General features: G+C 49.1%; 1 protein-coding gene across 1 annotated transcript; it reads right to left on the bottom strand.

Moving 5' to 3' along the window:
* Positions 1–1,826: 1,826 nt before the first annotated feature.
* Positions 1,827–23,074, bottom strand: SMAP2 (small ArfGAP2). Its single transcript, XM_066335346.1, has 10 exons — positions 22,910–23,074; positions 9,217–9,350; positions 8,626–8,711; positions 7,483–7,561; positions 6,564–6,644; positions 5,989–6,067; positions 4,521–4,621; positions 4,012–4,177; positions 2,698–2,996; positions 1,827–2,022 (listed from the first exon to the last, which is right to left on the bottom strand). Exons 1-10 carry the CDS (start codon positions 23,010–23,012, stop codon positions 1,897–1,899), a joined length of 1,254 nt encoding a protein of 417 aa, XP_066191443.1. The 5' UTR covers positions 23,013–23,074; the 3' UTR covers positions 1,827–1,896.
* Positions 23,075–25,363: the final 2,289 nt, after the last annotated feature.

Below are 25,363 nucleotides of genomic sequence, written 5' to 3' on the forward strand. Positions count from 1 at the left end.
TGAATTGAGTTTTTTTCCTTCCCCACCAAAGAAAAAAAAAATAAAAATCTTTCCACAATTTCTCATGGATACTCTGGGAAAGAAGGGAATGGGATAAAACCTCTTTTTTTTTTTTTTTTTCCTGCAAAAAACCAGGTTTGACTCGAGGAAAAAAAATCCCATAATGAATAAAAAAATCCCAAGAAGCACCCCCAAACCTCTGTGGTTCCCAAATCCCCTCCAGCTTCCCAAGAAAAATGTGCAGGGACAGGAAAAAGGGAAATGTGCAGGGTCAGGAGGGATTTTGGGATGGAATCCTCAGGGAAGCTGTGGCTGCTCCATCCCTGGAAGTGTCTCCAAGGCCAGAGAAATCTGGGATTGGGAAAGAACCAGGGACTGGAATGAGGACCCAAACCATTCTGAAATTCCACAATTCTCTGGATCTTTTTATTTTCCTTGTTCCTTCACGTTTTTGGACGAGCCTCGAGGAGGTTTTGTTAAACCCCAGCTTAAAGCTGCGATGGGAGCACGGAATGAAAAGCTGGAATTCAATAACTTAATGCAGGAATTCTGCTCCACCTTCCCCAAGCTGAAGGGTTTGTATATAAAAGTGTCAGCTTTGGATTCTTCCAGGCCTGGCTGTGCTCCCTCAGCTCCCTGGCATTTGGGACAAAGCCCAAACCAGAGGGAATTCGGGCTGATTTTTTTTTTTTTTTTTGGGAAGGCTGAAATTCCCTAAATTCCCACACTTGGGAGTGACCACCAGCACCAGAGGAATCTCCACTGCAATATTTTATTTGGGAATTTACATATCCACAGGAGAGAGCAGACCACAAGTCCGACTTCTTTGCTGACTTTTGAAGCAGTTTTGGGTTTTCTACTGGAGATGAGAAAAGAAACTTGCCTAAGATTAAAAATGTCCCAAGCGAGCCAGGAAAAAGGGAGAGGGGGGAAAAACCAGGATTTTACACAGGAACAACGACAACGAGAACGAAAACAAAACACAGAAAAAAAATATATAACAACGTGGAAAAAAAAAAAGTATAAATTAGGATGTCAAGGGTAAAACATTTTTTGTTTAACGTGTAAGAAAACTTGCACGTGGCTCTGGGCCCCGGGAGAATTTAAACCTCTGGTTAGATTGTTCAAAGTGACATTTCATCAAATCCTAACAAGCAGCCAGAAAATTCACTCTGCAGTGCAAGTTTTTCACATTCCATCAGCTTTTGCCCCCCGCTCTGGGCAAGATTCCTGCTTGCTCAGGGTGGGAGAGGGTTTTTCCCAAGGACTTTGGTTCCAAGGAGGGTGTTGGGAGCAGGGAGAGCTCCACTCCAGGGAGGAGGTAGCAAGGCTTGCTTGCCCCTGGGCTCAGCTTAAATCCAGTTCCTCAGCACCAAACGAAGTTTCCCCACCCCTTTTTCCACCCCACCCCACAAAAAAAATAATAATAATAATAATTAAAAAAAAAAAAAAAAAAGAAAAAAAAATCTGCTAACACTGGAGTTGAAGTGAGAATTCCCAACTTTTCTGGGAGGGATTCAGTCCGGATTTCCCAGTCCCACCTGTGCCCAGGTGCCCAGCAGGGCATCAAGTGCTACCCAGGAGCTCTTTGTGCAGGGAGGGATCCCCTCCCCTGTGTGCATTGACTGTGCTGAGAGGACGAGGAGCTGCTGGTGGCCTGGCCACCCAGCCTGTCCCCGTGGCTGTGACAGTGGAAAAGGCAAAGAGATGGAGCTCAGGGATGGGGGGGGAAAAAAAAAAAAAAAACAACCCAAAAATATTCAGGTTGGGCTGGGTGGCGCCGAACCCGAAAGCAAAAAAAAAAATAAACCAGAACAACAAAACCCTGAATGTCTCGTGTGGAGCAGGTTTTGGAGAACAGAACAAAGGCAGAAATGGTCACGTGCGAGCGAGGGCTCATTTCCACAGCGGGGAGCTGAGGGAGGGATTGCTGCCCTGGCCTCCTCCTCCTCCCATGGACTGTCCATAGCCCATCATTCCATTGGCTCCATAGAAGTTCATGCCAGCCATCTGCTGGGTCATCTGGAAAACGGGACAGAGAGAGGTCAGGGATGGGCCTGGCCACTGCCCACGGCTCCCAAAAACTGCACAGCCCTCCAGGGGAGCAGGGAATGGCAGGAGTGCAGGGCAGCCTGGACACCATGGAATTCCTCCATGGGCAGCCCTTGGGATTCTCTGGGGGAGTTGGGAAACTCCAGGGATGGGAGGATTTCAGGGCAGGGTGGACATCAGCAGGAATTTCCCCATGGAAAGGGTGGGCAGGGGGTGGAATTGCCCAGGGAAGTTTGGAAATATCAGCAGGAATTTCCCCATGGAAAGAGTGGGCAGGGGTTGGAATTGCCCAGGGAAGTTTGGAAAACCCAGGGACGGGAGGATTTCAGGGCAGGATGGACATCAGCAGGAATTTCCCCATGGAAAGAGTGGTCACACCTGGGAATTCCCTGGGGGAATCTGAAGCCCCCACACCCCAGGAGGTGTCCATGGGCTCAGTGCTCTGTGCTGGGAGACGACCTTGGGACTGAATTGGGAATTCTTTCCCAACCAGACCCACGCTGGGCCTCTCAGGACCCTCCCACCCCAGCCCAGCACCAGCCCAGTTTAACCAACCCCAAAACCCCGCCGATCCCCATCTCCCCTCGGCAACCCCTGCACCCCAAATCCCACAGGAACAGCCCTTCCAGGGCGTGTCCCCCTCACCTGGGCCAGGTTCCACTGCAGCTGCTGTGCCGGCTGGACCCCGTACACCTGGGGCACCGCGGCCACGTAGCCGGGCTGCTGGCCGCCCATCATCCCGTTGGGAACGCCCAGCACGTTGCCCACGTATCCCGCGGGGATGGCCACGGGAGCCACCATGCCGGGGCCTCCAGGCTGGGCCAGCATCCCCACGGATGGGGCCACCATGCCCCCCAGCACGCTGCTGGAAGGGGGAACTCCGGGGAAGGCGGGGAAAGGAGGGGCGGGATAGCCCAGCTGAGCCGGCGCCATGAACATCGCTCCTGGGAAAGGCAGGGCACGGAAAAGGGATCAGTCCAAAGCGGGGGGAAGGTTGGGATTCTGGGCACAGTCCGGCTGGGATGTCCAGACTGAGCTGCTGCTTGTGCTGCAGTTCTCAGGGAAGCTGGAGAGGGAATTTGGGTGGGGATGTGCAGGAATGGATTCCCAGTGCAGGGTTGGGATGGTCATTGGGAATAAATTCCTCTCCCCTGAATCCCAGTGCAGGGTTGGGATGGATACTGGGAATAAATTCCTCTCCCCTGAATCCCAGTGCAGGGTTGGGATGGATACTGGGAATAAATTCCTTCTCCCTGAATCCCAGTGCAGGGTTGGGATGGATACTGGGAATAAATTCCTCTTCCCTGATTCCTGGTCCAAGATTGGGATGGATAGTGGGAAGGAATTCCTCTTCCTCGATTCCCAGTGCAGGGTTGGGATGGATAGTGGGAATAAATTCCTTCTCCCTGAATCCCAGTGCAAGGTTGGGACGGATACTGGGAATAAATTCCTCTCTCCTGATTCCCAGTGAAGGGTTAGGATGGATACTGGGAATAAATTCCTCTTCCCTGATTCCCGGTCCAAGATTGGGATGGATAGTGGGAAGGAATTCCTCTTCCCCAATTCCCAGTGCAGGGTTGGGATGGTCATTGGGAATAAATTCCTCTTCCCTGATTTCCAGTGAAGGGTTGGGATGGATAGTGGGAATAAATTCCTTCTCCCTGAATCCCAGTGCAGGGTTGGGATGGATACTGGGAATGAATTCTTCCCCGTGAGGGGCTGGAATGGATTTCCCCCAGAATCTGCAGCTGCCCCATCCCTGGAAGCTCCTGGAAAGGGCCTGGAGCACCCTGGGAATGGTGCCAAGCGCGTGGCTGGAACGGGACGAGCTCCACACGTTCCCAATCCCACCCAACCCACTGTGGGACCCTCGGGGATCCAGCAGCATTCCCACTCGTGCTGGAAGTTTCTCAGCTCCCAGGACATCCCAAGCAGCTGCCCTGGAGCTCTCTGGGTTACCTTGTGCCGGCACCTGGGACGTCTGGGAGCCGTACAGGGACAGGATGGAATCTTTGGAGAGCTGCTTCTTCCCCACTTCCTCCCCTTTGCCTCCAGGCTCCGGGAAAAGGTTCAGGTTTTCGGGAACGGAGCCGGCGCTTCCAGAGGTCGGCATGGAGCCAACGACCTGGGGCAGAGAGACGGGATCAGGGCAAGATCCAGCTCCAGGGGGAAAACTGGGAATTATCCAGCCACAGCCAGCGATGAGCTGGGGGAGGATGGCTTCAATTTTAGGATTTAAGGAAGGGAAATGTAGATAAAGCAGGATTTAGGGCAGGCAGCTGTGTGGTGGGCCAGTGGCACAGCATTCCCAGATGGATTCCCCATCCTTTGGAAGTGTCCAAGGCCAGGTTGGAGCACTGTGGGATGGTGGAAGGTGGCCCTGTCATTTAATGCTCCTTCCATCCTGAATTCTCCCGTGGTTCTATCATCCAGCCAGGCTTTTCCAAGCACCGACATTCCCAGCTCACCTTCCTGGAGTCTGAGCTGGATCCCATGGATGCAAAGAGGTCCAGGTCCTTCTCCAGGCTGCAGGGCCGGCCGTTGGTGACAGGAGTTGTCACCGGGGCGTCTGCAGGGACAGGGACCCCAAAATCACTGCAGAGCCCCCCAGTCTGGGCTGGGATCCTGCCCCAAACCACCCCAACCCCTCAAATTTGGGGTAAATCCTCCTCAGATAACATCCAAACCCCTCAAATTTGGGGTAAAACCTCTCCAGATAACACCCCAACCCCTCAAATTTGGGGTAAAACCTCTCCAGATAACACCCAAACCTCCAAAATTTGGGGTAAAACCTCCCAAATTTGGGGTAAAACCTCCCCAGATTACACACAAACCTCCAAAATTTGGGGTAAAACCTCACCCAATAACACCCAAACCCCCACATTTTGGGGTAAATTCTCCCCAGAATACACACAAACCTCCACAATTTGGGGTAAACCCCTCCCAGATTACACCCAAACCCCCAAAATTTGGGGTAAAACCTCACCCAATAACACCCAACCCCATCAAATTTGGGTAAATCCTCCCCAGATTACACACAAACCTCCACAATTTGGGGTAAAATCTCACCAGATAACACCCAAACCCCCAAAATTTGGGGGAAAACCTCCCCCAAACCCCCAAATTTGGGGTCAAAGTCTCCCCTGAAATCACTGCAAAAACCACAAGTTTTGGGGTAAAACATCCCAAAAAACCTCCAAGATCCTCAAATTTGGGACCCCTCAAACCCCTGGGACTTCCAGACTTGACCCAACCCCCCCCAAAATCCCCAAACTGAGGGTGAAACTCCCCAAACCCTCCCTAAAACCCCCAAATTTTGGGTAAAAACTCCCAAATTTTGGGTAAAAAGCCCCAAATTTTGGGTAAAATTTTGGGACAACTCTGTGCTGCCAGCGACCTGATCCTGACTTCCCTCATCCCTCTGGAGCTGGGAAGGGACTGGAGCAGGATTTGGGATGTGCCCCTGGGTCCTGGTTGTCCCACAAACCTCCAGCTGCTGCTGGAACATCCACAAGCTCCAGGAGAAAGGGAAAACACATGGAAACCTCCTGGAATTCCACAGTTCCCAAAGATTATCCTTGAGGATTTATTGTCCTCCCTCTTCCATCCACACAAACCAAACGAGCTCCAAGAGGAAGGGGCAGGAAAACAGGATTTTAAACCACTCAAAACAGTCCAAGGAGCTCTGTGATCCTGCCTTTTTTTTTTTTTTTTTCCCTCCTTTCTTTTGAAAAGGAAATCAGCTCCAGAAAATTTCACTTTTTTTGAAACCCACCCAGCACTTTCAAATCTCCTCAGAGCCGGGCAGGAATTCCCAAACAGCACTGGAGAAATTCAAGCTGAGTATTCCTGCAGGATTCCCTGGAATTGTTCACCTGACAGGGAAAATCAGCACTTGCAATTCCTCAAATTCCCACAATTTCCAGTTTCTCTTACCCAGGCCCAGCAAATCCATGACTGGCTCAGATTTGGGGGAACTTTTCCTGGATTGCTGCGTTTCATCCTTCTTTTGAGGCTGGGGAGAGGAAAAGAAAACAACACAAATCTCATTTTGGGGTTCACCCTGAAATGTCATGAGGTTTTAATGAGATCAACCCTAAAAAATCCCTTTTTCCCAGTGGATTTAAGCCAAAAAAAAACCCCAGTGAAATTCTCTTTGCTCATCAAAAAAAAAAAAAAAAAAAAAAAAAAAAGAATTTCAGAGTGAATATTCATGGATTTTTTTTTTTTATTGTCCCAGTAGGCTGACAAATCCAAGCAGGTTCTAAACTAGGGAGAAGCAGCTGCTGGAGCTGGAAAAATAAAAAAAAATGAGCAGGGAATAGTTGGATTCCAAGGTGCACATCTGCTCAGTGTCTGGTGAGCAGAGCAAAACAAGCTCCCACCAGTGACTCAAAGCACCCAGGGTGTGACAGAGGCCAGAAAAATGCTCCCAGGAGCAGCCTGGAATCCCTCTGCTCTGCCTCAGGGATGTCTCCACTGCTGCTCCAGGGTTTTCTTCCTGCTCTTACCATTTTCACCTTCTCAAAGATGATGGGTTCCAGTTTCCTCTCCGACTCGTTGCTCCTTTTCCATTTGTCGTCTTTTTCTTTCTGTGAAAAAAAAAATCAAATTACTGGCATGAGGGGGAAAAAAATCCTGATTACACCAAGAAAAGGCTCAAAGCTGGTGGTGTTACTGATTTTAAACCTCTCAGATGTAAAAATCCCTCAGAAAAAGCTGAATTTGAGGTTAATTTTTTTGCACTTTTCCCGCTCTGAGCAAAGAATTGGATAAAACCTTTCCTAGATCCTTCTCCAGTCATTGTCCCTGGATATTTACTGCCTCCCTCTTCCATCCTCACAAATCAACAGCTCAAAGAGGGAAGAGAACAGGAATTTAAACATTTTCCTAGTCCTTTTCTTTCCCTGAGAGAAAAAAAAAATCCTGATTACACCAAAAACAGCTCAAAGCTGGTGGTGTTACTGATTTTAAACCTCTCAGATGTAAAAAAAACCCTCAGAAGGGCTGAATTTGAGGTTAATTTTTTGCACTTTTCCTGCTCTGAGCAAAGAATTGGATAAAACCCTTCCAAGACCTCATCCTATCATTATCCTTGGGATCTCCATCCATACCAACCAAGCAGCTGGATGAAGAAGAGGCCAGGAAAACAGGAATTTAAACCACTCAATAAACTCCAACCCCCTGAGCTCTGCCATATCTGTGATCCTGCTTTTTTTTGCCTTTTTTTTTCTTTTTTTATTTTTTTCCCTGGAATCAGCTCCAGAAGATTCCCTCAAAACCAAAAACCCACCCACAAGCACCTTCAAATCTCCTCAGTGCTGGGCAGGAATCCACTCCAACGGAGAGGAAAACTGGAGAAGGGAATACCCCTGCCAAAAGGGAATGTTTGAAGTGCTTTAAATCACCAATTTCAGCCTCCAGACTCACCCTGAAGGCGTTGATGTCGATGCTTCTGTCCATGTATTTCTTCTTCTCGTATTTATCCCGGATAAAACTCTCCACAGCTCTACAGCAGCTGGTTAAGGACAAAGGAATCCAGAATAGAAGCCTTATTTGACAGGGAGGAACAAGGTACAGGCTGTAACTAAATTAAATCATTGTTTAAAGAGCATTTCCAGCAGTAACTTTCTTAAAATAATTTACTGCTGGATCCCAACTCGGTGGATTTTTTTTTTTTTTTGGCCTGTGGGTTATTCCAGGTTATTTCAGTGCTATAAAAAGGGAATTGAATCAGGATTTAGGCTATGGTTGTGTTTTCTCCACTGGTTTTTTTGTTTGGCCCCTAAGCATCCCCTCAGCACATTCTGGTCACCAGCACAGATCAGAGTGGTCACAACAGGATCCTGCATCTCCAAAAAGCACCTCAGCTACCAGATTAACCCAAAAAATGATGGTGAAAAGGTGCTCTTGTGGTTTATTATTTTTTTTTTTAGGTTGACATCATTAATATCCCTGTTCGCTCAGCATTCCTGCAAGGTGGGAGCTGCAGCTGAGGTTTTCAGGAGCATTAAAAAAAAATTCTCCATCAGAGAATCCCAACCTGGTTTGGGTTGGAAGGGACCTTAAAGCCCATGGGTAGGGACACCTTCCACCATCCCAGACACTTCCAGGGATGGGGCAGCCACAACTTTCCTGGGAAATCCATTCCAGCCCTTCACAGGGAGGAAATTCCTTCCCCAAATCCCACCTGTCCCTGCCCTGTGACAGTGACAATCCACCCCCTTGATCCTGTCCTTTGTAAATCATCTCTCTCCATCTCTGGCAGCTCCTTCAGGTCCTGGAAGGGTCACAATTAGAGGTCTCCACAGAGCCTTTGGAATAAAACCCCAAAACCCTCCTCATTTTCCCTTCCCCAGGCTCCAAAACCTGCAGCAGCCTCCTGTGGTGACACTGATGTCCCAGTTTTCTCCACCCTCCGAGCAAATCCTTCATTCCCCTGCCCCAGGGAACTCCTCCTTCAGGAAGCTTTAACCACACAGCTCCAGGATGGAAAAACTCCAGTGGTTTTGTTGTTTTGGGGGGTGTTTTTTTTTTTCTCCAGGGAAAAAGAAAGAATAACAAAAAGGATGCTGGTCTGTCTGGGGCCTCCGGAAGTTTTCGGGCAGGTAAGCTTCATAGAGACGATTGGCTTTGCCATTCCCCATCTCCTGCACACACTGAAAGCCAGAAAAAAACAAAAAATTCCTTGAAATTTCTCCTTTCCTGAGATTTCAATTCTCCCAAAGCATCTCAAGCTGGCAGGGAAAGAGAAATGGAGGGAGGGAGATCCTCCTGAAAGTCACTCTCCACCTCCCCAGGGGATTCTGAGGCAGCTGCTCCCATCCCATTGCCCAATCCTAACAGATTCCATCTAAAGCAGGATAATATCCCATCAGCAGTCCCAAATTCCCTCTGGAAATCCTCGGGAGCTCAAGGAGAGTGGGAAGCACCTCCAGGCAGGGATTGGTAATTTAACAGGGACTTGCAGCTCCTTCAGCTTCACTCTCTGCTGCTTTTGAGCCTGCGATGAGGAATTTTTCCTTCCCAGCTGGAATTCTTCTTCCTCCTCCACTTCCCACATTTTCTGGGCTATCCTGACTGGGTTGAATTTTAAATTTACGAAGCTCCACTAATAAAAAAAACCCCAAAAAACCCCCCTGGCTGTGTGATCCCAGCCCTTACCTGGATCTGTTCCTGTGTCCACTGGTCGAGGTTGACGGATTTGACCCTGGATATGTGAACTCCCAGGTTCCTGTGGATCCCAGCACAGCGGATGCAGATGAACACCCCGAGGTTCCAGGAGGCCCATCGTGGTCCTGGGGAGAGACAGAAAAATGTTTCCCACCTGTCCAAGCCCCTTTTTTAAATTTTATTTCTATTTTTTTAATTTTTTTTTTTTTTTTTTTTTTGGCCTGGAGCAACTGGGAAACTGCACCGAGTGAACTGGGATTGAGGCATTTGGATGTTGTCATCCAGGCTGGAAGCTGGAATTCCACATCAGCAGGAATGGTTATCCTTGAGGAATTACTTGCCCCCTCTTCCACCCACACAAACCAAACAAACTCCAAGAGGGAGAGGCAGGAAAACAGGAATTTAAACCACTCAAAATGCTCCAACTCTCCCTGAGCTCTGTGATCCTGCTTTTTTTTTTTTTTTTCCCCTGGATAACCTGGAATCAGCTCCACAAGACTCTCCTACAGCAAAAAAAAACCTCACCCAGCATCTTCAAACCTCCTCAGAGCTGGGCAGGAATTCCCAGCTGAGCCAGAGGAGCAGCACTGAGCCCAGGATTTTCCCCAAAAACCCAATCCCAGCCCAAGGAATGACAGTTTCCACGGCTCTGATGGAGATTCCTGGTTTTCATGCAGCTTGGGGCAGACAGGACAGCTCCAAGGTGTGCATGGGAGGGATTTAAAACCACAACAAAACAAAAAAAAAAACCACCCATGAGGGAAATATCAACGAGCTCAGATGGGCTCAGTGCACCCAGGAATCCCAGCAGAGTGTTCCCAAAGGGATACAGAGAATTCCCACCCTTCTCCCAGCCCTCAATCCTGTTGAATAATTTAGGATATTTTTAATTTTTTTTTTTAAATTAAACTCCCTGCTCCCAGTCCAGAGTTCCGGCTCCCAGCACAAACTGGTGTCCCAGTGCATGGGAAACTGGGAAAACCACAGAATTAGGGCTCAAACAGCCTCCAGCAGCCCCTTTTCCCAGACACGATGCCAGAGGATGAAGAGTTATCCCGCTTTTCTTGCCACAGCTAAAATAGCAGAGCCTCGAGTTAATGAGAGGGAGGTGGGAGGGGGAAAGAAAGTGTAATTTGGAAGCCCTAAAAAAGCAGAGCTGCGTTTGAGATGCTGTTAACAGCTTAATTCCCAAAGCCCGGAGCATCCTGAGGGATTTGGGGCTGATGATGCATTATCAGCACTCTGACAGGTAACTCCAGCACCTCTTCCAGGGAATTACAAATAAAACCACCACCACCACCACCACCACAAAAAAAACCAAAAACAAAAACAAAAACAAAAAACAACAACAAAAAAAAACCCAAAACAAAAACAAAAAAACAAAAAAAACCCAAACCTCTATTAAAGTTTTCTGGCCTTTCCTGCCATTATTTCCTGCTTTTTCCCCCTCTCCTAAAGGAGTGACCTTTGGGAATGACATCAATTGAACGGAGCTGAGGAATCCAATTCCCAGTGACCCCTTTATCACCAAAGCAAAACCCACAACTTCAGCACCACTGGGAATGAAAAATCCCCCTCTCCCCAAAAAAAACCAAACCTGGGAATAAAACCCTGAGAGCCAGGATCCCTTCCTGTGATTCCCACCCAGGAATTCTCTCCCAGATCCACCCCCAGGGCTCTAACGTGAGACTGCCGCTGGGGATTAGCAGGAGCTTCAAGGTTAGATTTAAACTCCAGATAAATTTAGCTTTGATAGGACTAAAAGGATTAAGGAGGGGAGGGGGCAGCTCCTGGAGTAATCAGCTCACTGGGGTTTGTCACATGGAGCAGCTCAGGCCACCACGACATGACTCAGGGGCAGTGTCACACCCTCCTGGCTGCTCCAGTGTCCCCTCCGGGGTGACAAGGGGAATCCCAACTGGAAATGTGCTGCAACTCCTCAACTCAAATTCTGGGATTGATGGAGAGGCTTCTACCTCTATTGAAATTAAAAAAAAAAAATGAGTATTTGAAGGATTTTTTTTTATTTTTGGAGTTCCTCCCAGCAATAAACACATTATACAACCAGGGGGGAGCTCTTCCCTGGGGAGGTTCCAGCTGGGATTTGGGTGTCCTTGCAGGGCCAGGAGGGAATAGAGGAGTTGGGGGATGTGGGAGTTGGTTTTTATCCAGAGCCAGGGCACAGATTGTGACCCCAGCAGCTCAGGATTCTGCTCTGTGACAGGAGGGACTCCAGATTTTTGCCAGGGAGGAAAAAAATCTGGATTTTGCCAGGGAGGAAAAAAATTCGATTTTGCCAGGGAGGAAAAAAAAATCTGGATTTTGGCCAGGGAGGAAAAAAATCTGGATTTTGCCAGGGAGGAAAAAAAATCTGGATTTTGCCAGGGAGGAAAAAAAAATCTGGATTTTGCCAGGGAGGAAAAAAAAATCTGGATTTTGCCAGGGAGGAAAAAAATTCGATTTTGCCAGGGAGGAAAAAAAATCTGGATTTTGCCAGGGAGGAAAAAAATCTGGATTTTGCCAGGGAGGAAAAAAAATCTGGATTTTGCCAGGGAGGAAAAAAATCTGGATTTTGCCAGGGAGGAAAAAAAATCTGGATTTTGCCAGGGAGGAAAAAAAATCTGGATTTTGCCAGGGAGGAAAAAAAATCTGGATTTTGCCAGGGAGGAAAAAAAAATCTGGATTTTGCCAGGGAGGAAAAAAAATCTGGATTTTGCCAGGGAGGAAAAAAAATCTGGATTTTGCCAGGGAGGAAAAAAAATCTGGATTTTGCCAGGGAGGAAAAAAAATCTGGATTTCGCCAGGGAGGAAAAAAAATCTGGATTTCGCCAGGGAGGAAAAAAAATCTGGATTTCGCCAGGGAGGAAAAAAAATCTGGATTTCGCCAGGGAGGAAAAAATCTGGATTTTGCCAGGGAGGAAAAAAAATCTGGATTTTGCCAGGGAGGAAAAAAATCTGGATTTTGCCAGGGAGGAAAAAAATCTGGATTTTGCCAGGGAGGAAAAAATTTCGATTTTGCCAGGGAGGAAAAAATTTCGATTTTGCCAGGGAGGAAAAAATTTCGATTTCTCCAAAACGCTCCCTGAACTTGGAGCCACAGCAAACCCTGGCTGGGGTCAGGTGAGATCCAAACCCTTTTCCCAGACCTCCAGCTTAACTCCACCAACATTTTAACCTTCAAACGCCTTCTAAAAAACGCCTTTTAAAACATCTCACAAAGCCCTGGGTTTGGTGCAGATGTAAACAACCTCCCACTTCCCTCTTCGGAGCAGCTCACGCCGAAACATCTCCCACTAAAAAAAAAATCTCTCTGTAACTTGCCCAGCGGCTCAGATTTTGCTTTTTAGGGCTTTTTGCAGGCATCTCCTCAGGGTTTAGCAGCTCTTTTCAAGGTGACTCGGCTCCAAAAAGCCCCAGGTGGCATCTCCAGATGTGACTTTCACTCCACGCTGTTGTTGCTCACTTCCCCAAAATCCAACCCCAGCTCGGAGTCTGCAGCAGCTCCAGGGATAAAAGGGAGAAAAACGCTTGGGATGAGGTTTAGGGTAAAATTTTTTTTCGGAGAAAAATGGGTTTTTATCAATAAATAACGAGAGTTTTAATCAGCACTGCTGAGCTGCCATGGGAGAATTATCATCCCTCTACAGAAATTGGGCACGCCCTGATACCCAGCAGGAACTGAGCACAGGGAGCACCTCGCCCTCCTCCTGGCTCAGGGAATTTGGGATTTATCTCCTTGAAGGTTGAAGACAAAGCCAACAGAGGCATTCAGCTCCTTAAACCACCAAAAAAAAAAAAAAAAAAAACCACCACAAAAAACCCAAAAAAACCCCCAAAAAAACCCCCCAAAAAACCCCCCAAAAAACCAAACCAAACCAAACCAAACCAAACCAAACCAAACCAAACCAAAAAAAAACCCCAAAAAAAACAATGCTCCTTGCATGAATCCCCTGGTTGATGTCCCAAACTCGATTCTGAGCATCCTCAGAGCCACCAGGCTGAAATGGAAACCCCAAAACCTGAGAGTTTGCTCCTGTGACCACCAGGGCCAGCCTTGCCACCTTTGTCTCAGCTTGGTGGGTAATTTTAACACCCACAGAAAACAAAGTCACCTGGCACCAACACAAAGGCATTGACCCTGTTCTGGTGATGGCCCTGCACAAACCCCTCCTGGGCTGAAGGAAAACATCAATCTGGAGAATCCTGATGCCTCAAGTTTGAATTTTCCTGTATTTCATGTTGTGTGGTGCCCAGGGGTACAGCTCTGAGCTCACAGCAGTGTCACTCAGCTCTGCACACAGCAGGGACACAAAACAAATCCTTGTCCTGCTGCACACCAAGGACACCTGGGACAAGTTCTCAGGGCCAAAGGCACAAACAAGGGTGGGCTGGAGGGAGGGACAAGGAGGATGGGACTGCATCAGCTGGAGCTGGGATGGGACAATTCAACCCCAATGGGAAAATGGACCAACACTTATCAAAGTGTGAGACCTCGTGACCATTTGTCCATTTTGTGACCATTCTGTGCCCATTTTGTGACCATTTTCTGTCCATTTTGGGTCCCTTTTGGGTCCATTTTGTGCCAATTTTGGGTCCATTTTTGGCCCATTTTATGTCCATTTTTGTGACCATTTTGTGCCCATTTTGGGCCCACTTTGGGTGTAGCCCTGCCCAGGCTCTTGTCCTGCCCAAGATGTACCTTAAAGGCCTTTTAATAAATCCCTGCTTTATCCTCAGCTCTGCCCACTCTCTGTCCCAGCTCAGCCTTCCCCAGGCATCAATCCCAACACTTTTTGGATGCCCACTCAGCTCTGGCACAAGATTTGGGGAGCTCAGCCCCTCCTTGGGATGTGCTCCCAGCTGCAGGAGCATCACAACCTCCAAAAGCATCCCCTGCTCCAGTGAATGTTCGTTTTCCAGTTTTCCTGAACACTCTGAGCACATTCCCAAGGGATTCGGTGCCCAGCCCCTGCTCCAGGAGACAATTCCAGAGCCTGTTTTACATCCCAGCCTGTCAAAATAAAACTCCACATACCAAACTGCTTGTGCCAGCTCCAGTCCCCGTCTAAGCCCTGCTCATTAATGCTCCAAGGGCTGCTGAACACTCTGAATGACTGAAAAGGATCCTAATTCCCTTTAAAACCTCAGCCTAATTCCCTTTTCAACGCCCAACCAGCTCCACTTGCTCCAAGTTCACACCCTGGAGTGGTTTTAATGGAGAAATCCCGAAGGGATTCACTCTTCAGCCTTTTACTCAGGCACCAAATTCTGGCCCAAATTCCTTTTTGCAGCGGTAACTCTGCAGAGAAGCATTTAAAAAATGAACCAGGAGCTGGCTGCAAAGCCACAGCCTCCTTGGAAAAGGAGGAGCAGGAGGGGAAAAAAAATAAAAAATAAAAAATTAAAAAAAAAATAAAAACAAAACAAACACAAAACCAAAAACAAACACACACACACAAAAAAAAAAAAAAAAAAAAAAAAAAAAAAAAAAAAAAAAAAAAAAAAAGAAGAAGAACTGCTGCTTCTACGGGCAGGATTGAGGGAACATCAGAAATATTCCCAATGGGAATCCTCATCCACAGATCCCAAAACTGCTCTGTGTCTGTCTGTGGAGCCATCCAACCATCCTCTGAGGATAAAAAAAAAAAAAAAAAAAAAAAAAAAAAAAAAAAAAAAAAAAAAAAAAAAAAAAAAAAAAAAAATCCCAAAAAAACCCAAAAAAAAAGGATGTGGGGGGATTCTCCTGGAGCAGGAAAATCCCTGCCAGGGAATTCCACACCCCTCAGCTTTTCACTGAGGAAAAAAACTCCAAAAAATCCCTGAAAATCCTCATTTTGTTGCAGAAGAACTCAAGATCTGAAAAGTTCCTCTGCCTCGTGGTTTCCTCTGGTTCTGGAAAGAAATTGCTCAAGGATTTGCTGCCATTCATCCTGTGACACAGCCTCTCTTGCAAAACAACTTCCTCTGCTCTGTGCTGGAAATTCTGCACTCCAGGACTTTGGGGAACCAAAGGAAACTCCAAAAACCCATTAAAATCAGCCTCGAGACCCCTAAATTACATTATATTGTCATTAACATCATTAATCACTGAGGTGAGCACAGATCCTGCTGCAGGGATCATGGATCCAGCTCACATTTGGGATTAACCCCTGCTGCACCCCAAATTTAATTCCCAGGATTTTGGGGATCCAAAGGAAACTCCAAAAACCCATTAAAACCAGCCTCAAGATCTCTAAATTATGTTATTTAGTCATTAACATCATTAATCACTGAGGTGAGCAGAGATGCTGCTGTAGGGATCATGGATCCAGCTCAGATTTGGGATTAATCCCTGCTGCACTCCCAGATTTAATTCCCAGGATTTTGGGGATCCAAAGGAAACTCCAAAACTCCATTTAAATCAGCCTCAAGACCCCTAAATTATGTTATTAAAGTCATTAACATCATTAATCACTGAGGTGAGCACAGATCCTGCTGCAGGAATCACAGATCCAGCTCAGATTTGGGATTAATCCCTGCTGCACCCCAAATTTAATTCCCAGGATTTTGGGGAACCAAAGGAAACTCCAAAAACCCATTAAAACCAGCCTCAAGATCTCTAAATTAAGTTATTTAGTTATTAAAGTCATGGCTCCAGCTCAGATTTGGGATTTGTGCAGCTCTCAGGGGATGCTGAAGGCAAACCCTGACTCCAGGACACACAAAAGGTGTTGGAGAAAGATCTAAACCAAATCAAGCAGCTCAATCACCCCAAAATTCATCCTTTAAAAGAAAAAAAAAAAAGCCATTTGGGGGATTTCTTTGTCTTTTTTTTTTTTTTTTCCTTCTAAATAATTGCAGCCCCATTTTACAAAAAAAAAAAAAAAAAAAAAAAAAAAAGAAGGTGCTGGTTCTGATTTCTGCCAGAAAAAGCTTGGAAAATCCAATATTTCAGGGCCCTGTGGCCTCGAAGACCAAGTTTTGTGTGTTTTTTGAGTAAAGACCAGCAGCTTCCAGCTCAGCTTTATCTCTGCCACCATTTTACAAAAAAAAAAAAAAAAAAAATCCAATATTTTCCAATTCACCAAAAAAAATTCCAATATTTCTCAGTTTACAAAAAAAATTCCAATATTTTCCAGTTTATAAAAAAAAAAAATTCCAATATTTTCCAATTTACCAAAAAATATTTCCAATATTTTCCAATTTACCAAAAAAGAATTTCCAATATTTTCCAATTTACCAAAAAAAATTTCCAATATTTGAGGGCTCTGTGGCCTCAAAGACCAAGTTTTGTGTGTTTTTGAGTAAAGACCAGCAGCTTCCAGCTCAGCTTTATCTGTCCTTTGAAGTGGAGGAAATGAGAAATTTCTGTCACCAGCAGGGTGGGGCTTTCCTGCTGCTGCACAAAAGTGATGGTTGTTCCTTCAGTCAATAATAAAAAATCATAAAAAAAGAGGTGACAGAGATGGTTTCAAGCAGCGCTGTCTCATCAGGATCCACCAAAAAAAAAAAAAGAACAAGGGGTGACATCACCAAGGCTGATGGTGACATGGCTTAAAAATATAAATATATATTAAAGAAAATTAAAAAAAATTAAAAAAAATCAGTCAATTCTATAATTCACCCACTTCTTGTGGCTTTATTTTTGACCTAAACCATGCATCAGTTAATCCTAGAAATTCCACGTTTCAAGGAGGGCTGAATTTCCATGAAATGCAAAAATTTCAGGTAAATGAATGCTCTGTAAACAGAGCAGCAGGAGGGAAGCTCTGCCATCACTAAACTGACTTTTGATGCTGTAAATAGAATTTTGCTGCTTTTTAAGATTTTTTTTTTCAATTCGTCACTCGGTGTTGAAAAACATTTAAATTCCGTTTCCCAATTTAATTTGAGTTGGTTTAGAAGCCACCAAGTCTTTAAAAGAGGAGGGGAAGGTCCTGGGTCAGTTTTTTGATGGATTGAAATTTTATTTTCAATATCTGGAGCTAAACACGAACTATCCCTTGAAATTCCTGGAGAAAGGCTCAGGGAAAAATGGCAAAAAAAAAATTACAAATAAACCAATTTATTACGGCCCAGACAAATCCTGTGCTCAGTGCTCCAAGCCAAAGCTGTGATTTTGTCCCACATTTCCTGGGCCACAGGGAACAATCACCACCAGGGATCAACCTGAAGGAGCCTCGAGCTATTCTTGACTTTTTTTTTATTATTTTTAATTTTTTTTTTTTTGCTTGGTTTCAAGCCCTACTTTGCATTTGGGAGCACGAGCAGCTCTCCCTTTGCACTGCAGCTGCCATTCCTTACGTAACTCCAGTTTCTATAGGAACAAACTTTACTCCAGCTGGGAAATCACGTGGAATTTTTAATTTATTTTTTTATTATTATTATTATTTTTTTGGAGGAGGAGGAAAAGGGGGAGAATTTTCTTTTTCCCACCTCCACTGCCCAGGTGGGTCAGCACACAGAGCCCAGGTGCTGCTGCTCCAAGGATTATCCCTATTTCTGGCACATTTAGGGCCAGGGATCCAAGTGTGTGACTCAGAGCTCTGCTTAAAAAGGATCTTCCTACAACTAATTCCACACTAAATCCCTGTTGGGAACACACTGGATATTTTTTTTCTTTTTTTCCCCCTTTTCTTGAGTGGGAAGTTCCAGCTCCAGGCAGCTCAGGGTGCACTGAGCTGTGTCCTCTCCCAGTTTTACCCTGCTGAGGTGAAGATCCCAGAGGGATAAAGTGAATTTTGGAGAATATTTCTGCTCCTTTTGTGCACAAACCTCCGAGATCTGAAGGGGCAGAAAAGCAGAATATTCATGGAAGATGCCAGAATATTGTGGCTGCAGCTGAGGATCCAAATGAACACACAACCCACGTGCATTTCCCCTCCTCTGGCAAGATTCCTGCAGGAGGCTGAGCTTTCTCCTCATCCCAGATTTCCTAATCCAAGCTGAGCAGCTCCAGCCCCACCCCTGTGGGTTTTTGAAGGCTGCATCACTCCATCAGTGCTGTTATCCCTGATCCTCCTTCCTCCCAGGCAGCTGCTCCAGCAGCTATTTAAAAAATAAAATTAAAAAGAAAAAAAAAAGTTCCTCTTGGAAGTGCTCTGAAATTGCAAAAGAAATTCAGCTGCAGCTCAAGAGGCTGCTGGAGGAGGAGGAGGAGTTGAGTCACGCAGATTTTCAGGGAATATTTGGTTTGGATGAACGGGAGTTAGGCTGGACTCAAGCAGCTCCCCCGTAAAATAATTCCCAAATTCCACTGGAAATCTGCCTCCTTCTACCACCTATTCCAGCCCTAAGCTTGTCCCCCTTTCCCATCCCATATTTAACCACCTCTGGGCAGGGATTTCCCCAGCCTTACACCTTTTTTTTTTTTTTGATTTTTTTAGGTTTTTTTTTTTTAGGTGAAGAATTAAACCTGGATTTGTGCCGCGCTCAAATCAGCACCTCTCCCACCTAACCCCTGGAGACACACAGAGGATGGATTCAGGCCTGGAGCCCGTGGATCTCCCAAAACAAAAGAAATAAAAAAGGGAAAAAGAGCCAAACCAACCAGGGAGAGGAGCACAGGGCAACCTGAACCTCTGGGCAGCCACGGCAGCAGCCTTGGGGAGGAACCTCCCGCTCCAGCGCCACTTCCCCGGGATGCACGGAGCCTGCTGGATGCAGGGATGGGGCTGGAGAGCAGGGGGAAGAGTTTGGGAGAAGGAAAAAACCAAACACGATTAGCTGAGGGCACCTGGAGAGGAGGCAGTGACCCCCAGAGTGGCTCCAGGGGGAATTTTCCAAATCCCGGCGGAGATTTCGTCTCATCCCGGCTCCAAGCAGGGGATGTGCTGCTGGATGCTCAGGTTGGGTTATCTCTCTCCCTCTCTCTCACACACACAGAGAGAAGGGGAAAAAAAAATATAAAGAACAGCAGCACCACAGGAATGGGAAAAAAAAAAATCCCACCAGCTGCTCATTCCAGGTGTTTCTCCAAGAGAACCCCAGAGCAAAGGAGAGGATTTTAACTCAGCAGTGCTCACCCTTGCCCTGCCTCAGTTCCTCCCAAAGAAGAGGTTGGCAACCACAAAAAAAGAGGAAGAACTAGTTAAAAAAAAAAAAAAAAAAAAAAAAAAAAAGAGCAGATTTCACCCGATTTCCTGCAAAACAAGAGCTCTGAGCAGAGTTTGCTGCTGCTGCTGCAGCAACAAAACCACCCTGAGATTTCACAGGGTCTCACAGTGCCTCGGGTTGGAAGGACCTTAAAGGTCATTTAATTCCATGGTGGGTGAGGGACACTTCCCACCGTGCTCCAGCCTGGCCTGGGACACTCCAGTCCCCGCACAGAAAAGCAGCTTTGCTTCCAGACATCCCTGCGAGGGCTGAGGGCACCATCTGGAGCCACCTCCGGGCTCCTTCCCACGGGCAGAGTGGAATGTTGGCACTTATTCCAGGAGGAACATCAGGCAGCGGTGCTGGGAGAGCCCCAGGGCCACCAAAAAGACCAAAACTGCCCCAAAACTGCAGCAATTCCCTGGAGCTCAAGGCAGAGACTGCTCCATTCACCAAAAATACCAAAACTGCCCCAAAACTGCAGCAATTCCCTGGAGCTCTGGGCAGAGACTGCTCCTTTCACCAAAAATAACAAAACTGCCCCAAAACTGCAACAATTCCCTGGAGCTTTGGGCAGACACAGCTCATGTGGCACCACATTGATCAAAAATACCAAAATTGCCCCAAAACTGCAGCAATTCCCTGGAGCTCAAGGCAGAGACTGCTCCTGTGGCACCCCATTGATCAAAAAGACCAAAACTGCCCCAAAACTGCAGCAATTCCCTGGAGCTCTGGGCAGACACAGCTCACGTGGCACCACATTGATCAAAAATACCAAAATTGCCCCAAAACTGCCTCAAAAGGTGCAGCAATTCCCTAGAGCTCTGGCCAGAGACAGGTCCTTTGATCAAAAGTACCAAAACTGCCCCAAAACTGCAGCAATTCCCTGGAGCTCAAGGCAGAGACTGCTCATGTGGCACCACATTGATCAAAAGTATAGAAACTGCCCCAAAACTGCCTCGAAAGCTGCAAAAGGAATTCCCTGGAACTTTGAGGGAGAGACAGCTCCGCTCGTCAAAAATACCAGAACTGCCCCAAAACTGCAGCAATTCCCTGGAATTTTGAGCAGAGACAGCTCCATTCACCAAAAAGACCAGAATTGCCCCAAAACTGCAGCAAATCCTTGGAGCCCTAAGCAGAGACAGCTCCACTCATCAAAAATACCAAAACTGCCCCAATTCCCTGGAATTTTGAGCAGAGACAGCTCCACTCACCAAAAAGACCAGAATTGCCCCAAAACTGCAGCAATTCCCTGGAATTTTGAGCAGAGACGGCTCCATTCACCAAAAATACCAAAACTGCCCCAAAACTGCAACAAATCCTTGGAGCTCTAAGCAGAGACAGCTCCACTCATCAAAAATACCAAAACTGCCCCAAAACTGTCCCAATTCCCCAGGACTCTGAGCACAGCCAGCTCAACGCCCTGGAGGAGGAGATTTCCCACTTCCAGGAATCTCGTTAGCGCAGGGGGTAATTAGTGGCTCAGCTAACTGGGGACAACCCCAACCTGCTCTCTCCAGGACTGCTGCAATCCCACACAGGAGCAGCTCCCAGCTTTGGGAAGGCTGAACTCCTCCCTGAAACTTCAGGATCATTCTAATAATTAATAAACTGGGATTCTGCGTTTTCCAGGACGTGCTGTGACCAGGAGAAACTCCTCCACTCCATCACCCCCTGAGCTGTGGGGTAAAATTTATTCCCATTTTGGTGGAATTTGCTATCTCAGGCTTGGGAAACTGAGATAAAAGAGTTCTTTCTGCTCCTCGGGGCTGGCAGGAGGTGCGAGGAGATAAAGGACTGGAATGGGAGAGGAAAATCCTGATCTTCCCACATCACCTTCATCCCAAAGCCAGGTGTGCTCCAGAAAGGTGGGAAGGATGAGGTTATTATGGGTTTTAGGGTGAAAATAAATGGTAATTATCTCGTTTTTACCGTTGTTCAAGGGGGCTCTCTGCGGTTTTTGAGGTCACACTGAGGTGACCGAGCCTTTTGTTTGCAGCTGGATTTGGCCAATCCCTCCTCTAAGTTCACTTCCAGCAGCTCTTGGGAAACCAGGCTCAAGTCCAGATCTCCAAGTGATTAGGGCAGCTCATTAACACGGGATTTTGGGCAATTTTAACTCTTTGGCTGCAGGGAAACAAAGCAGCAACCACAGAGCAGCACCAGGGGAGAGAAGGAACGGTTTTATTCCTTTGTTTTATCCTCTGGAATTCAAACATTTCCTCTCTCGGATGGATCAGGGTCACAAACAAGCCTTGGAATCAGAAAAAACATGGGATGGTTTTGGGTTAGGAGGGATTTTAAAGCTCCTCCTGTCCCTTTCACCATCTCAGGTTGGCCTTGGGACGACTCGCAGGGATGAGGCAGCCACAAATTCCTCTTTTCAGGGGGAAAACCAGGTGGGAAAGGAAGCAGAGGACAAAAATAAAAATAAAAATAATCTGGAATTCCTGCAGTGGTCCACGATGGCAGGGTGAGGTGACAACTCCTTCCCTGTCCTTCCAGCGCCCAGGGCAGATCCTGCCGCTCACATTCCAGCCCCGGGTGACAGGATGTGACTCCCCAGCTGGAATTCCCTGGGTTCCACAGCGCCGGCTTTTCCAGCTCCCTCTTCTCCTGCCCTGCCCGCCCTGCGCTGTTTCCCGGGATTCCCACACGGACATTTGGGGTCCTTCTTTCCTTATTTTCCTCCCCCGGCTTTCCAGAGGCGACTCGCACCGAGCCCAGCTGCGCTGCAGCCAAAAACTGGGGGTTTTCCTCCGAAAACAACCTTGGGCTTTTCCCCAAAACCACCCTGTTCCTGCCCCAAAAACCATTCTGCTGTCTCCTCAAACCACGGCGTTCTTTGCGCCAAAACCACCCTGTTCCTGCCCCAAAAGCTACCCTGTTCTCGCCCCAAACACAGCCTGTTCTCCCTCCCAAACCACGGAGTTCTTTCCCCTCAAAACCACCCTATTGTCACCCTAAAAACCACCTTGTTCTCTGCTCCAAAACCGCCCCGCTCTCTGCCCAAAACCCATCCTGTTTTCGGCCCAAAACCCATCCCGTTCTCTGCTCCAAAACCGCCCCATTCTCTGCCCCAAACCCGCCCCGCTCTCTGCCCCAAAACCCATCCTGTTCTCTGCCCCAAAACCATCCTGTTCTCGCCCCCAAACTCATCCTGTTCTCGCCCCCAAACCCATCCCATTCCCTGCCCCAAACCTACCGTTATCTCGCCCCAAACCCACCCGGTTCCTGTCCCCAAACCCATCCCATTCCCTGCCCCAAACCCCCTTATCTCTGCCCCAAACCCCCCCCTTATCTCTGCCCCAAACCCCCCCCTTATCTCTGCCCCAAACCCCCCCCTTATCTCTGCCCCAAACCCCCTCGTTATCTCTGCCCCAAACCCCCCCGTTATCTCTGCCCCAACCCCCGTCTCCTCCCCTCACAGCCCGCGCAGGTTCAGCCGCTGCCCACACACAACCCCCGTAACCGCACCGTTGTCCCGCGGCGCTCCCCACCGAGCCGCCGGCCCCAACCGGAGCCGTCCGACCCTCGGCACAGCGGCGACACCGGAGGGTGGAGGGGAGGCACCGAGGGCCCCGCGGGCCCCGCCGCCCACGAGCGCTACCTTTGGCCTGACAATCGGCGCAGAACTTGTTCTCGTCCTCGGCCAGCAGCCCGGCCAGCACCGCCTGGTAGCGCTCCACGTCCCGCACCGATTTTCCCGTCATGGCGCGGCCGGCGCTGCCCGCCCGCGGGTCACGGCCGGTCCGCCCGCTTCCTGCTTCCGCTATGGGCGGGGCTTGAGCCGGGGGAGGAGCCAATCAGCGCCGGCCTGGCGCGGGAACGCCTCCCGCGCGCGCCGGAGGTGCTGGGCGATGATTGGTCGCCGAGAGACAGGCGGGAGCCAATGGGGAGAGAGGGGCGGGGCCGCTGAGGGGATGAATGGGGAGGGTCACGTGATGTGGGTGGGGGACAATGGGGGATACGGGGGGACAATGGGGGGACAATGGAGGGACCATGGAGGGACCGGGGGGGACAGACAGGGACAGACAGGGGATGGGGCACACAGGGGTGCGGAGGGGTGGCCGGGGGGAGGTTTGCGGGGGGCTGTGGGGTGCTGGGCGGGGGCCAGGGGTGAGGGGTGGGGGTTTGGGGGACTCAGGGGTGATGGATGGGGTTTTGGGGGGGTTAAGGGGTGCTGGGTGGGGGATTTTGGGGGGTCTCTGGGGTCATGGATGGGGGTTTGGGGGGCTGTGGGGTGCTGGGCGGGGGGCCAGGGGTGATGGATGGGGGATTTGGGGGGTCTCTGGGGTGATGGATGGGGGATTTGGGGGGTCTCTGGGGTGATGGATGGGGGTTTGGGGGGGCTCAGGAGTGATGGATGGGGGTTTGGGGGGTCTCTGGGGTGATGGATGGGGGATTTGGGGGGTCTCTGGGGTGATGGATGGGGGATTTGGGGGGGTTAAGGGGTGCTGGGTGGGGGATTTGGGGGGGCTCAGGGGTGATGGATGGGGGTTTGGCGGGGCTCAGGAGTGATGGATGGGGGATTTGGGGGGGTTAAGGGGTGCTGGGTGGGGGTTTGGGGGGGTCTCTGGGGTGATGGATGGGGGTTTGGGGGGCTGTGGAGTGCTGGGCGGGGGGGCAGGGGTGCTGGGTGGGGGATTTGGGGGGTCTCAGGTGTGCTATGATGCTGGGTGAGGGTCCAGGGGTATGGGATGGGGAAGGCTGGAGGTTCTGAGGTGCTGTATGTCAGGTTTTGGGGGGCTCAGGGATGCTGGGTGAGGGATTTTGGGGGTCTCTAGACCTCTGGGATGCTGGGTTGGGCTCCAGGGGTATGGGATGGGGGGATTTGAAAGCTCAAAGGTGCTGGAGATGAGGTTGGGAAGGACTCAGGGGTACAGAAATGGTGCAGGGGGATGGTTTTTGGGGCCATGGGATGGTTTTTGGGGCCATGAGGTGCTGGGTGGGGAATCTTGGGGGGCTTTGGGGTGTTAAGATTCTGGGTGGGGGTTCAGGGATGTGGGATGGGAGGTTTGGTGGTTCTGAGGTGCTGGATATGAGGTTGGGGAGGACTCAGGGGTACAAAGGTGCTGTGAGGGGGATTTTGGGGGTCTCTGGGGTGCTGTCCCTTCGGCTGGAGGGGGACCTGGCCATACAGGGAGCCAGTGGCCGTGCTGAGGAGAGAATTCCAGGACCAGCAGTACCCCAAAACCCGCGATAAAACGAGCAATGGCACCGACAGGAGACAAAAACCTGTCACTGTCACTCCGAGAAACAGCCGGAATTACATAATCCTCCCCAAAGTGACACTCGTGTCCCAGAAAGGGACAGTGCCGGGACACACGGGCACGAGCAGGAGCATCCCAGCAGCTCCGGGAGGGAGAGATCCTAAAGGAGATGCTCGAGGAGGAGTTCCCCATAGGAACTGCCCCTGTGATCTCCCCCTCCCCTCCCAGCGCCACTCTGGGGACATGGGGACAGTCCCCGAGGGGCTGCGCGGGGGGCACGGGGCAGGAATTGGGGCAGGAATCCCCCAGGAGCTTCCCTGGGGTGGCAGGAACTGGTTCCCAGTGTTCCCAGTGCCGCCCCCATCTCAGGGCGTGGGGGACAACAGCCCAGTGGCACTGGGGTGGCATCGGGGTGGGGACACCACGGGGACCCCCTGGGACATCCTGGCCGCGCTGTCCCCGGCAGCAGCTCCCGAGCTCATCCCTGTCCTGCCCCAGCCCCTCGCCTGTGCCAAATTCTGTCCCCATCGAGCCAAATTTGTCTCCATAGCGCCAAATCTGTCCCCACAGTGCCAAATTCTGTCCCCACAGTGCCAAATTCTGTCCCCACAGTGCCAAATTCTGTCCCCATCGAGCCAAATCCTGTCCCCATTGAGCCAAATTCTGTCCCCACAGTGCTAAATCCTGTCCCCACAGTGCCAAATTCTGTCCCCATCGAGCCAAATCCTGTCCCCATCGAGCCAAATTCTGTCCCCACAGTGCCAAATCTGTCCCCACAGTGCCGGACTCTGTCCCCACAGTGCCGAATTCTGTCCCCACAGTGCCGAATCTGTCCCCACAGTGCCGAATTC

Source organism: Sylvia atricapilla, chromosome 24 (genome assembly GCF_009819655.1).
Source record: "Sylvia atricapilla isolate bSylAtr1 chromosome 24, bSylAtr1.pri, whole genome shotgun sequence".
NCBI classification, from domain to species: Eukaryota; Metazoa; Chordata; class Aves; order Passeriformes; family Sylviidae; genus Sylvia; species Sylvia atricapilla.